Source organism: Apus apus, chromosome 5, assembly GCF_020740795.1.
Source record: "Apus apus isolate bApuApu2 chromosome 5, bApuApu2.pri.cur, whole genome shotgun sequence".
Taxonomy (NCBI): Eukaryota; Metazoa; Chordata; class Aves; order Apodiformes; family Apodidae; genus Apus; species Apus apus.
In genome coordinates this window covers 63,378,298-63,390,103 of record NC_067286.1, presented here as the reverse complement: position 1 = coordinate 63,390,103, position 11,806 = coordinate 63,378,298, and the positions used below count along the sequence as shown (strand labels likewise).

General features: G+C 55.4%; 1 protein-coding gene across 1 annotated transcript; it reads left to right on the top strand.

The window, feature by feature from the left end:
* On the top strand, positions 1-3,690 carry PTGER2 (prostaglandin E receptor 2). Its single transcript, XM_051621175.1, has 2 exons — positions 1-858; positions 3,220-3,690. The coding sequence occupies exons 1-2, from the start codon at positions 1-3 to the stop codon at positions 3,463-3,465; spliced, it is 1,104 nt and encodes a 367-aa protein (XP_051477135.1). The 3' UTR covers positions 3,466-3,690.
* Positions 3,691-11,806: the final 8,116 nt, after the last annotated feature.

Sequence of the window (11,806 nt, the reverse complement as noted above, 5' to 3'; positions counted from 1 at the left end):
ATGAACGGGACGGGCCGGGGACTGTGCAAGGGCGGCGGGACGCTGCCGGCCGGGGTCGGCCCGCTGGTCAGTGCCTTCATGTTCTCCGCCGGCCTCCTGGGCAACCTCCTGGCCCTCGGGCTGCTGCTGCGCTGCCGCCGCGGGCCCCGCGCTCGCCCCCCTTCTCTCTTCCACGTCCTGGTGCTGGCCCTGGTGGTCACCGACCTGCTGGGCACCTGCTCCGTCAGCCCTTTCGTCTTGGCTTCCTATCACCGCAACCTCACCTTGACCGCCCTGACCCCAGGAGGACACATCTGCCTCTACTTCGGCTTCTCCATGAGCTTCTTCGGCCTGGCCACCATGCTCATCCTCTTCGCCATGGCGCTGGAACGCTGCCTGGCCCTGGGGTGGCCTTACTTCTACGAGCGCTTCCTCAGCCCTCGCACGGGTCTGGTGGCCCTGCCCACCATCTACACCTTCTCTGCAGCCTTCTGCTCCTTGCCCCTGCTGGGCTTCGGGCAGTACGTCCAGTATTGCCCCGGCACCTGGTGCTTCATCCAGATGCGCCTGGACTACCAGCCCCGGGACCACAAGGGCGGAATGGAGGTGTCTGGGTTGCACGTCACCTTCTCGCTGCTCTACGCCACCCTGCTCCTCTTCCTCATCCTCTCGGTGCTGCTCTGCAACCTCAGTGTCATCACCAACCTGGCCCGCATGCACCGGCGCGGGCAGAAGACCCGCCGGCCGGCCGCGCTGGAGCAGCCCCGGGCAGCGGGTGGCTGCAGCCGCCGCATGTTCTCCATGGCCGAGGAGATCGACCATCTCCTCCTTCTCTCCATCATGACCATCACCTTCGTCATCTGCTCCCTGCCGTTCACGGTGAGTGTGACCACGTCTCCCCTGGGGTGGGGTTCCTCTCCCCAGCACCCCTGTTTCGCTCTCTCCTTTTCCACGGCTCCACCCCGCTCGACCGCCTGAACTTCCAGCTCAAGGCTGAGCTCCTCCTGAAGCTCAGGAGAACCCCGGGTCTGTCACAAACGCTGTGCGGTTTGCACATGCCGTGGGAAACTGGGAGAATCACCCCTGGAATCCCAGCTGCCAGCAGGAGGATGGGATGACAGGAGGACAGGGTGGCAGGGAACACAATGGCAGGAGGATGCGGCGGCAGGAGCAGAGGTGCCTTCCCATCCTGCAGACACCCCGGGACAGGCAGCATGGATCAGGTAGGGTCTGGGGTAGGGTTACCCTGGACCACACTTTTTGGGAGCTGGACACTCAGGGTGGAGGTGTGAGGGGTGGCAGAGTGAGAAGTTGGACATCCAAAAATGGGGATGAAGGAGATGACACTGGGCTGGGCTGGAGGCGGTGGGTTTCAGTGCTGGGAGGGCAGAGTTATCCCAGATCCCTGTGGGGAGGGGACAGGATGGTGCTGGAGATGCGAGCATGCAGCACCCACCTCACTGTTAGATGGAGGTCTTCACTTCTCCACAGCGACGCTGGGGTGCAGGCAGGGAGATGGGTGGTTGCTGGGAACAGAGATCTGGCACATGGGCCACAGCAGCCTTCATCCCTAGAGACATTCCCACATCCCATGTCCCATCCATGCAGAAACATGGGGTCTAAACACTGCAATGACATAAAGAAGGAGGTGAGAGGAGATGGGGAGAGGAAATGAGAAAGCCAGTCCTCTGACTCTCTTCACCAAAGAGACCTTTTTCATCCAGCCAAGCCATGTCCCACCAGCAGCACCTCGTTGTCCCCTGCCCGTCTGCATGAGGCCACCACCACAGGAGTTAATTTTGTTCCCATTGGAAGCAAGCCCCGAGGTCTGGAGCACAGCCAGGGCTAATTTTGTGCTCACAGAGTTAAATAGACTCTACCTTCCCTTCCTGCTCCCTTTCTCTTCCCAAGGGAAAAGAAAATGACCCCAGGCTGCAGCCAAGCCAGGCTGCCAGGGTTTGAAGACAGAGAAAAGACAATGTCCAGGCTGAGCAACCTGAAAGTTGGACTCAACATCCCGAGATGCTTCAGCTCCTATCAAGGGGTTCGCACATGGTGGATGGCTCTCCTCACGTCCCAGAAAAGCCAAGCTTTGGGTGCCGTGGGCGTTAGGAAGTGGGACCTCTCAGTGAGGACCCATGGGCAAGGTCCTTCAGGTCTGCTGGGGACAGGTGGGATAGGAAAAGTGTCGCTGGTGGGGGTCCCGTGGACCCTGGGGCAGCAGATGGAGCCTTGTCCAGAGGCACAGCCAGCTTCTCCCATCACCAGCTCCCGCGCGGGGCTGCGCTCGAGCTGCCTTTTGGCAGCCTCTCAAACCGAGCTGCTGGTGCCTCCAAGCTGTGACACTTTCTCTTCTGGCTGGGGCTGCCCACAGCAGCCACCCCGTGAGGAGCAGCCCGGCCACATGAGCCCATCAAGCCACAGCACCACAAAATCCTTCCAAAGAAAACCAAACCAACCAACTGAAAAAAAAAGAAAAGAAAAGCCCTTGGAAGTGCTGTGCTCTTGGCAGCTCTGGCTGCACTCTGGCCACCTGGAGCTGGGTGGTACCTGAAGGATCCCAGCCAGAGGTGGGGGATGCTCAAGCCTCCCGTGCCCCCAGCTCCTGTCCCCGTCTGAGTGTCCCCTCTTCCCCCAAAATGAGGGGGTGGCAATTCGACCCGTATGAGTAAGGAGTGCTGAGTCACCCTTCCAGGAAGCCCTGTCAGCTGCGATGAGTTGGCAGATTGCAGGAAGGTCCAGCACCCTCTTCCTCTCCATCATGAACATTTATAGGTCCCAGGTGAGATGTCCCCCCCCCCCCACTTCCTTAAGCAGCCACTACCTTAATAGTGTTAGGGCTAAACGAAGCCTTGGTGCATGCTGAGGGCTGGGCCATGGAATGATTTGGGTTGGTAAAAACCTTTCAGATCACCAAGTCCAACCATTAACCCAGCCCTGCCCAGGCCACCACTGCCCCATGTCCCTCAGCACCACATCTACAGGGCTTGAAAACCCCTCCAGGGATGGGGACTCCAGCCCTGCCCTGGGCAGCCTGGGCCAGGGCCTGACAGCCCTTTGGGGGAAGAAATTCTTCCCAAGATCCCATCTAAACCTCCCCTGGTGCACCTTGAGGCCATTTCATTTTGTTCTGTGCCTTGAATATGTTCTGTGACAGCCCAGATCTCCCCAAGAAGCTGCCCAGGGGCTGAATCCTGGAAGCCCAGACCCCACAATATTTCTCCCTGTCGTGTTTTACAGATCCGTGCTTATGTGAACAAGTTCAGCAAGGAAGAGGACAACCACGAGTGGGACCTCCTAGCCATGAGGTTTCTCTCCATTAATTCCATCGTTGACCCCTGGGTCTTTGCCATCCTGAGGCCCCCGGTGCTGCGGGTCATGCGCCTGGTCCTGTGCTGCCAGGTGACCCCCACCAGCCAGGACAGACAGACACCATTCCCTGCAAAGACAAAACTGGCAGCACGGCTGGACCCCTGTGGGCAGTAGATCCATTGCCTGCCATTCCAGGAGGCATCTGCCAGGGGAAGCACAGCCCTGGCAGATGTTAATGAAGCTCTGCCTTATGACCCATAAAGAGACAGGTGGGCCAGGTAGGGATGGCCTGGACAAATGTCTGGGAAGTCCTGTGTGGTCTCTCACAGGTCAAAAAAAATTACAGTGGGACAAGATCAGAAGGGCTGAGGAGGACCTGGATATTGCTGCTCCCACCTGAGTGGGTCTGGGGGTCAAGGAGGGGAGGGGCTTTGCTATAACACTATGGCTGAGGGGGGGGTCGAGGAACAGAGCATCCTGCTGCTTCCCAGCGAGGTCCCCACTGTCATTCTGATTTGAAGGCAACATGCAGGCAGGGCTTCTGGTCCTGGGGATGGGACTGGGTGGCCACCAGTGCTGCCAGCACCCGCCTCTGCCCCCAGGTCCTGAGGGATCAGGCAGGAGAGGAAGAGAACAGTCTATCCCCAGATATCCCCCTTTATTTGCCTAAAGAAATGCACTTTATCAGGTTTAGGTCCATGTGCATGTGTCTGTCTATCTCTCCCCCACCCCCCAGGGATTTTAGGCTCTAGTGGGTGCCAGCCCAGGGTGTCTGAGGGACACCAGGGCAGATAAAAAAGCCAAATTGTGGCACTTCCCTCATGCAGTGATGGCAGCAGATCCATGAGATTCCTCCTGAGCACCCGTTTTGCCCTTCTCTTTGCCCTGGGGTTTGTGCAGGAGCCAACAAGTGGGACAAAGAGCCTGGTCAAGGATCAAGGATCATGACCTTCATCTACACCCAGGGCAATACTGGTGATGGGGTTTGGGGACCTGTTGCTCTTTGGGCTTCCAGGCTGGTCCCTGATGGGATAAGGAGCATCCAAGCCTGTAGGCAAGCTGGGTTTGTCCTGAGGCTAGCACTGCCATTGGAGGTTCCTGGAGGGCTCATGGCTCCTGTTCCTGCAGCATCCAACAAACACGATGTCATTGTCTTATTGCAAATCTTGTCATTGGTTTGAGAGCTGCAGCTCTGCTCAGAGAGCCCAAAGGTGCCAAGACTTGGAGCTTTTCCTGCCATTCATTACTTGAGGGTGGTGTAAAAAAGAAAAAAAAGTATTTTAAATGAATGTTATTATTTAAATAATAAATGTCTCTCAAAGGAGAGTGTGTGGGTTTGTGCAGCTCGGGCTGGATCTGGCTCCTGGAGGAATGGGGTCACCTGCCTGGAGCATCGGTGGGGTGAAGCCTCAGGGGAGGGGGGGCAGAGGGCAAGAGAGGAAATTTCTGCTTCCCATTTCCTAAAAAGTGAAACCCAACCGTGTTTGAGAGATGTGGGATAACATTGGTTGCCCTGTCTCTACAACCTGCCCCCACTCGGAGCTACAGAAACTACCCCCGTCCCCAGAGCTCTTCCCTACACACTGTCCCAAAGGCAGGGAGGGGTGGGCCAAGCTCCTACCTGGGGTCAAAATAAGAAAGAAAAAAAAAAAATCCCCAAACAAACAACAACACACACCCTAAAATAATTTTTTTTTAAAAAAAGGAAAAAAAGCAGAATTTATGTCACTTCTGTCAGGCAGCCAATATCCACAGGAAGTTTACTGGCCTCCAAGATGTGTGTGTGGGCAGATGTCAGGCACGGGGCTGGTGTTGCTCAAGCCTGGCCAGCAGGTTTCTGGCACAGCCCCGTGGCTTGGGGGGGGAGGGAAGGGTTTGGGGGGAGAAAGGGAGATATTTTGGAGCTCCCAACTCCAAAGGGACAGTCGCTCCCTCCCCATGTGTGTCCCCGTCGGCAGCCAAGGCACTTTCTGGGGTCAGGGCTTGTGCACCTCGTTGTGTCTCAGAATGGGCTTGAAAAGGAGACAAGAAGTGTGGGAAGAGCCGTAGGTTCGTGTGCTTTATTTGTCCGGATGGTCATGACCTGGTTGCTCATGCTGGAATTTTGGGATCAGTTGCCTAATCCTCTTCTAAGCCAAAGGGAAAAGCTATCTGGAATGCAAAAGATGGAAAGAAAAGGAAAAAAAAAAAAAGAAAATACATCATATTGAGCATGGCTGGTTGGAAATGGGGTCACATCCCGCAGAGGCGTGTGACAGCGGTGGGAAGGGAACCCAGAGCCATCCATGGGGACAACCCGGAGGCAGGATGCTCCCAGTGGCTCCCACTCCAAGGATCTGCTCCCGCCAGTCGGCAGCTCAACTGCTGACCACTAATTGCTGGCTGCTTGGCCTTTTTGGGGGAGTTTTATGGTTCCTCATCAGGAAACAGGAGGCAACCTCGCAGCACCCGTCCCGCTGGGAGCTGCTCTGCACGGGGTGTCACTGTCTCTCTCCTGCAAGCTGTCCCCAGGAAGGGACAGCAATCCTGGCAAGTGGGCTCAGCAACATGATTTGGCTGAAATTGAATTTAATTCCAACTCCTCCTGCTTTCAGAGGAGGAAAGGGCCTTAATTAGAGCTCTGTGAGGACAAGGAGGGCCATGAATCTCCCTGTATCCTGAGCTCGGAGCCTGCACAAATCACTGCTTTTATTAGCATCACACAGGAGCCATTACAGAAGCCGAATTAATTTGACTTATCTTCAGCTCAATCGAGGTCTGCTCAGCTCAGATGCAAGATGCCAAAGTGTCATTTCGTTGTCTGGGCAGACCCTTAATGACTTTGTATTTCCAAACCGGAAAACTGCCCAAGCGAGAAAGCGCCAGGCAGGTCTGAACGTCTGCTTTTCCATCTGGAAATCAAGAGGAGCGAGGGAGAAGCCACCCCTTTGGGGACAAGAGACAAAATCAGACCTCTTAAAAATTAAGGACTTTCAACAGCTGCCAGGAGAGCTGCGGGATGTGGGGGATCAGGACCATTCCCAACCAGTCGGAGCAGCCCAGGGGTGGCTCCAAGTTGCAAAACGTGAAAGGTCCAGGCAGTGGGACATGGTTTGGGTGGGAAACGGTGGTGATGTAGTGGGGAAATGGGCATTTTTGGTGAGTGGAGAGGAAAGGAGGGGATCTTCCCTCTTGTTTGTTCCTTTTCTGGCTTGTTTGGAACATCTCTGGATCTGCGTGCTGTCAGCGAGGAGTGAGGGCTCATTTTTGGCTGATTTGGCCTCCTGGCTGAGCCTGAGTGATTTGGCCGTGGCTCTGCTGGGGGCTGTGAGAGCAACACAATCTAATTCATAGAATCCCAGATTGGTTTGGGTTGGAAAGGACTGTAAAGATCACTTAGTCCCGACCCCCTGCATGGGCAGGGACACCTCCCACCAGCCCAGGCTGCTCCAAGCCCCATCCAACCTGCCCTTCAACACTGCCAGGGTTGGGGCAGCCACAGCTTCTCTGGGCAACCTGGGCCAGGGTCTCACCACCCCCACAGCCAATAATTTCTTCCTTATATGCAATCTAAGTCTCCCCTCTTTCAGCTTAAAACTATTCTCCTCATCCCATCACTCCTGCCCTTGTCCCAAGCCCCTCCTCAGCTTTCCTGGAGCCCCTTCAGGCACTGGAAGGTGCTCAAAAATCTCCCTGGAGCCTTCTCTTCTCCAGGCTGAACATCCCAACTCTCCCTGCCTGTCTCCAGAGCAGAGCTGCTCCAGACCTTTGATCATCTTTGTGGCCTTCTCTGGACTCACGCCAAGAGCTCCATGTCCTTCTTGTGTCGGGGTCCTTCCCCTCAATCTGCAGGACGTGCTGCTGCGGGAAAACCAACCAGAGGGACAACAGATGTGGCTGGGAAAAATCCAGCCAGAGCTCAGAGATAATCTAAGACTGACTGAACACACAAGGAGAGAAAGTTTTATAAGCCCAACTGGGATGTGGAGCTAAAAATACAGCTGCTGGGGCTTGGCGAGGGAGCAAGAGATCCCAGGCCACTGCTTGCAGCCTGGCTGTGGCCATGGGGGCCACATGGAGGGCCTGACACTTCCCCTGGAGAAAGTCTTCTCCTTTAAGAGTATCCAGATCAGGCATACAATAATATATATTCTCACTTGCTGCTTTTTTTGCTGCTGCTGAAAGCTGGAGGGAGATGTGGCTGTTTCCCCGAGCGAGAGGCGAGGGCTGGACCCAGCTTGTCCCATGCTCAAGGGCTTTGCCATGGGGAGAAACTCACCATGAGAAGTTTGGAAAGGGGTACATCAAGTCCCTGCTCAAAAGCCCAAAGAAGGCAACACGTCTTGGGAAGGCTCCTGGAAGTGGAGAGGGTTTCCCATGCCCAGCTGCTTTTTTTAACCGGATTTCCCTGAACTGTGGAATCATCCGGGCCCACCAAATCCGCAGGGAGATGCTGCTGATCTGCTGGTGCAGTTCCCAAAGCCATCGAAGTCTTCAAAAAACAAGAGCCCAAACAGTGTCAAACTCCTGTCAAGCATCTGGTTTTGATAAAGGCTGTAAAAGTCAGGAGGCTGAGCACGACGGATCGCCCTGAACGCTGCCTCCCCCCCTGCAAACCCCCTTTGTTAGGTAGGAACGGGACCCTGAGAGCAGCCCTGTGAGCTGAGGGCACGTGAGGAGGAGGAGGAGGTTGCCAAGGCCTCCAGAAAAGTCAGACCATAAATCTGTGTTGGGTTTTGTGCCCCAGGGTGGGGGCCCAGGGCAGCCACCACCTGCTCTGGTTTGGCTGAGCTGGCCCAGCTGCAGGAGGTGCCAGTTGGTGGCTGAAAGAAAAACCCTCAAAAAGAAAAATAATTTAAAAAATAAAATAGAACCATGAAAAAGTTTTGGGTTTGGTTTGGTTTGGTTTTTTTTTTCTGTGAGCAACCAGTTTGTGAGAGAGGTCAAACCACCATGAGTCTGGACACAGCAGGGTGCTGTGTTTCTCTGCCTCAGTTTCCCCTCCATGCTCTGGGAGCATCTCTTCCTTCCAGGCACGGGAGCTGCATCCCTCCCTTGGCCCTTCCCCCAGCACCTTCTCCTGGACTGGGGGAATGATCCTCTTGTTTTGCTTGGCTCTTTTGCTGGGCTGGGATTGCCAGGGAGGGAGTGGGATCAACCCTGCAAGAATGCAGGGGAGGGCTGTGCTCCCTTCCATCTCCTGGCCTTCTGCCTAGAGGCACCAAAATGGGGCTGGGAGGAACCCCCAGAGCTCATCGAGCCCATGGCCCTCCCCAGATGTGCTCCAGCCCCACCCACCCTCTGTCTCTCCTATCACCTGAGCTGTAATTTCAGCCCTGGAAACCACCTAGAAATGCTGAATAAGCATAAGCAATGGTTGGTAGAACAGGGATGGATAAAAACCACTAAGGATGCTCCATTGGGATCATAGCCCCTCAGAACAAGAAGGACATTGAGTTGCTGGAGCACGTCTGGAGAAGGGCAACAAAGCTGATGAAGGGTCTAGACAACAAGACCTATGAGGAGAGGCTGAGGGAACTTGGATTGTTTAGTTTGGAGAAGATGAGCTGAGGGGAGACCTCATTGCCCTCTACAACTACCTGAAAGGAGGTTGTAGGGAGGTGGGAGTTGGGATCTTCTCTCAGGTGAATAATGACAGGACCAGAGGAAATGGCCTGAAGCTGCACCAGGGGAGGTTCAGATCGGATACTAGGAAGAACTTCACTAGTGAAAGAGCAGCCAGGCCCTGGCACAGGCTGCCCAGGGAGGTGGTGGAGTCACCACCCTGGAGGGATTCAAAAAATGTGTAGATGTGGCACTCCAGGACATGCTCTAGTGGGCAGGGGGATTTTTTCTGGGTGGACAGCTGGACGTGGTGATCTTAGAGGTCTTTTCCAACTGTGATGACCCTGTGATTCAGAGAACATGGCACCCTCAGCATCCTGGGGACAAGGTTCTCTTTCTCTGTAGAAGGAAGGAGCAGGAGGAGACGGTGTTGGCCAGGACAGATGTGAAATATCAAAGCAGACAGGACTTTGAACAGACTTAAAAAGAGAAGTAACTGTGTTTACAAGAAGCCATTCCAAGGCTATTTGGCTTCCCTGTGTTTATCCCCAGACATTTCTGCTACCAGAGCTTTGGCCACACAGCTGATTGGGAGCCGTGGAGTTTGTTGTGCTGAGGGGCTGAATTCATGAGGGAACTTTTATTTGTCATGAGCAGCTGCTGTTCCCACTGGTCACAACCTTTTCAGTCCTATCAGGGTTGGGAAATGCTCATTCACAGCTGTGAGGACTCTCTGAGGGCCCCGTGGAGGCTGAATTGACCGTTAGCTCCATGAGGATGAATCCTTGGCAAATGGGGATGGCAGGGACAGCTCCTGCCCTGGATGAGGGCTCTGAGCAGGCCCTGGAGCTGCTGGAGAAAGATGCTCAGGGTGTTGGAGAAATTGCATCAGGCACCATTTTAGGAAACTGTGAGACCCCCCTGCAGGGCTGGGTCCAGTTCTGGGGTCGCCAACACAGGAAGGACATGGAGCTGTTGGAGAGAGTCCAGAGGAGGCCACGGAGATGATCCCAGGGCTGGAGCAGCTCTGCTCTGGAAACAGGCTGGGAGAGTTGGGGTGTTCAGCCTGGAGAAGAGAAGGCTCCAGGGAGACCTTAGAGCACCTTCCAGTGCCTGAAGGGGCTCCAGGAAAGCTGGGGAGGGACTTGGGACAAGGGCAGGGAGAGATGGGATGAGGGGGAAGGGTTTCCTGCTGAAAGAGGGGAGATTGAGATGAGATCCAAGGAAGAAATTCTTTGCTGTGAGGGTGGTGAGGCCCTGGCCCAGGTTGCCCAGGGAAGCTGTGGCTGCTCCATCCCTGGCAGTGTTGAAGGGCAGGTTGGATGGGGCTTGGAGCAACCCTCATCAGACCAGGCTGGATCAGGGAAGACTTGTGGCCTGGGAGAGTGGAGCTCGGTGGTCCTCGGGGCTGATGACTCAATTTTCAACCATCCTCAGGACCTCGGAGGGATGTTGCTCAATAGGAAAATCATGGAAAGCCAAAGGAAATGGACAACAGGAGGGGAGTGATTAAATAGTTTTAACTCATATCCTTAACAACATAGATCTACTCTGGGAGCTGTTTGGGGAGAGGAATGTTAAGCCTTGTCCCACTCAAAGGTCTCTTTCTAGCTCGTGTCTGTCAGCAGACACTAGCTGGGATTGATGGAATGAGTTCAAGGACAGGGCAAGCCAGGGAAACTCATCACCTTGGCTGGTGATGGTCAGCAGCCACCAAGAGCCAACCCAGCCCCTCAGAATTCACCAAGCCCCCTTCCCAAGCGACCACCATCCTGCAACAAGGAGCTCGGCATCTAGCCAAGGATGGACCCACGGGTGGGAAACCTACTTTATGGGACAGGGGACGTGGTGGGCTGTCCTTCCAGAGCCCCTCCAACATTGCTGGAGCTGTCAGCATGAGGGAAAGGCTGGCAAGAGCATCCAGCTGGCCCAGTTTCTCCAGTACAGCAGGACACGCCTTGCCAGGGGAATAGTTGAAGCTTTGCCACAGGAACGGCTGGACCGTGCGGTGAAGCCCTTCCCATCCCCCGGGAATCAGCAGAGATCAAGGCAAATATCTGAGACTTCATCCCAGCTGGAGCTGAGACCTTAAACCAGACCACGTTGTGCTCCTGGCTGGGATAGAGGGAGAGAGGAATCCCATCCCGGTGAAAAATCCCTCCCGATGAAAAATCCTGGCTTCCTTTCCTACTCAGCCCAGGCAACACTTTTGGAGAGCTGCCCCAGCCCCTCACTGCCCTGCTGCACCCTCCTTGGGGAGGTGCTGGTGTCCAGCCATGTCCCATCTCCCATTGCCCTCTCCACTGTGGGTGGCATCACTGGGTCACCATGGCCCGAGAAGCCACAGGACCTTGCCAAGCCATGAATCAAGCAGGATTTCCTCAACTTCAAGCTGGATCATTCTCTCACCCTCCCATTCCACTCTCCATGGCTTGGCTCAGCTTTGTCCCGACTCCCTTCGCGCCCAGGAGATCCCCGTTTGCCCAGTGCAGGCACTGGGGACAGTCCCTGCTGGAGGTTCTGGCCCCACCACAACAATTCCTGGTGAGCAATCACATCCAGGGGCTTTGGCTGAGGTTTTCCAAGCCAGTTGGAGCTCCAAGCTGGATGTCTGGAGTGGGGATCTTCTCCATCCCTCTGCTGCCTCTTGTCCCCCAAAACCACAGACCCCCCAAGGGGAGCTCAGACCACCTATGGCCACTGAAGGATGCTCCTGGGTGGGATGCTCCCCAACAGGCTGTACCTGCTCTCCTGGCTCAGGTGTCCCACCCCAGAGGGGTCACTGCCAGTGGAGCAGGTGGCAGGGGACCTGTGACAGTGGCTGTCAGCACTTCCCACATGTCCCACTCTGCTGGCTGGGCTGGGGACACGAGGACAAGATTTGGGGCTGCCTGAGTGCTTGGCAAGGATGGGGCTGAAGCTCAGCTGAAGCCTGTGTTTGCCTCCGGTGGGAATATTCCATTGGAGCGAC

Coding starts and splice junctions, on each gene's coding strand:
- PTGER2 (XM_051621175.1), top strand. CDS start 1: ATGAACGGGACGGGCCGGGGACTGTGCAAGGGCGGCGGGACGCTGCCG. Junction 859..3,219: donor TCTGCTCCCTGCCGTTCACG/GTGAGTGTGACC, acceptor CGTGTTTTACAG/ATCCGTGCTTATGTGAACAA.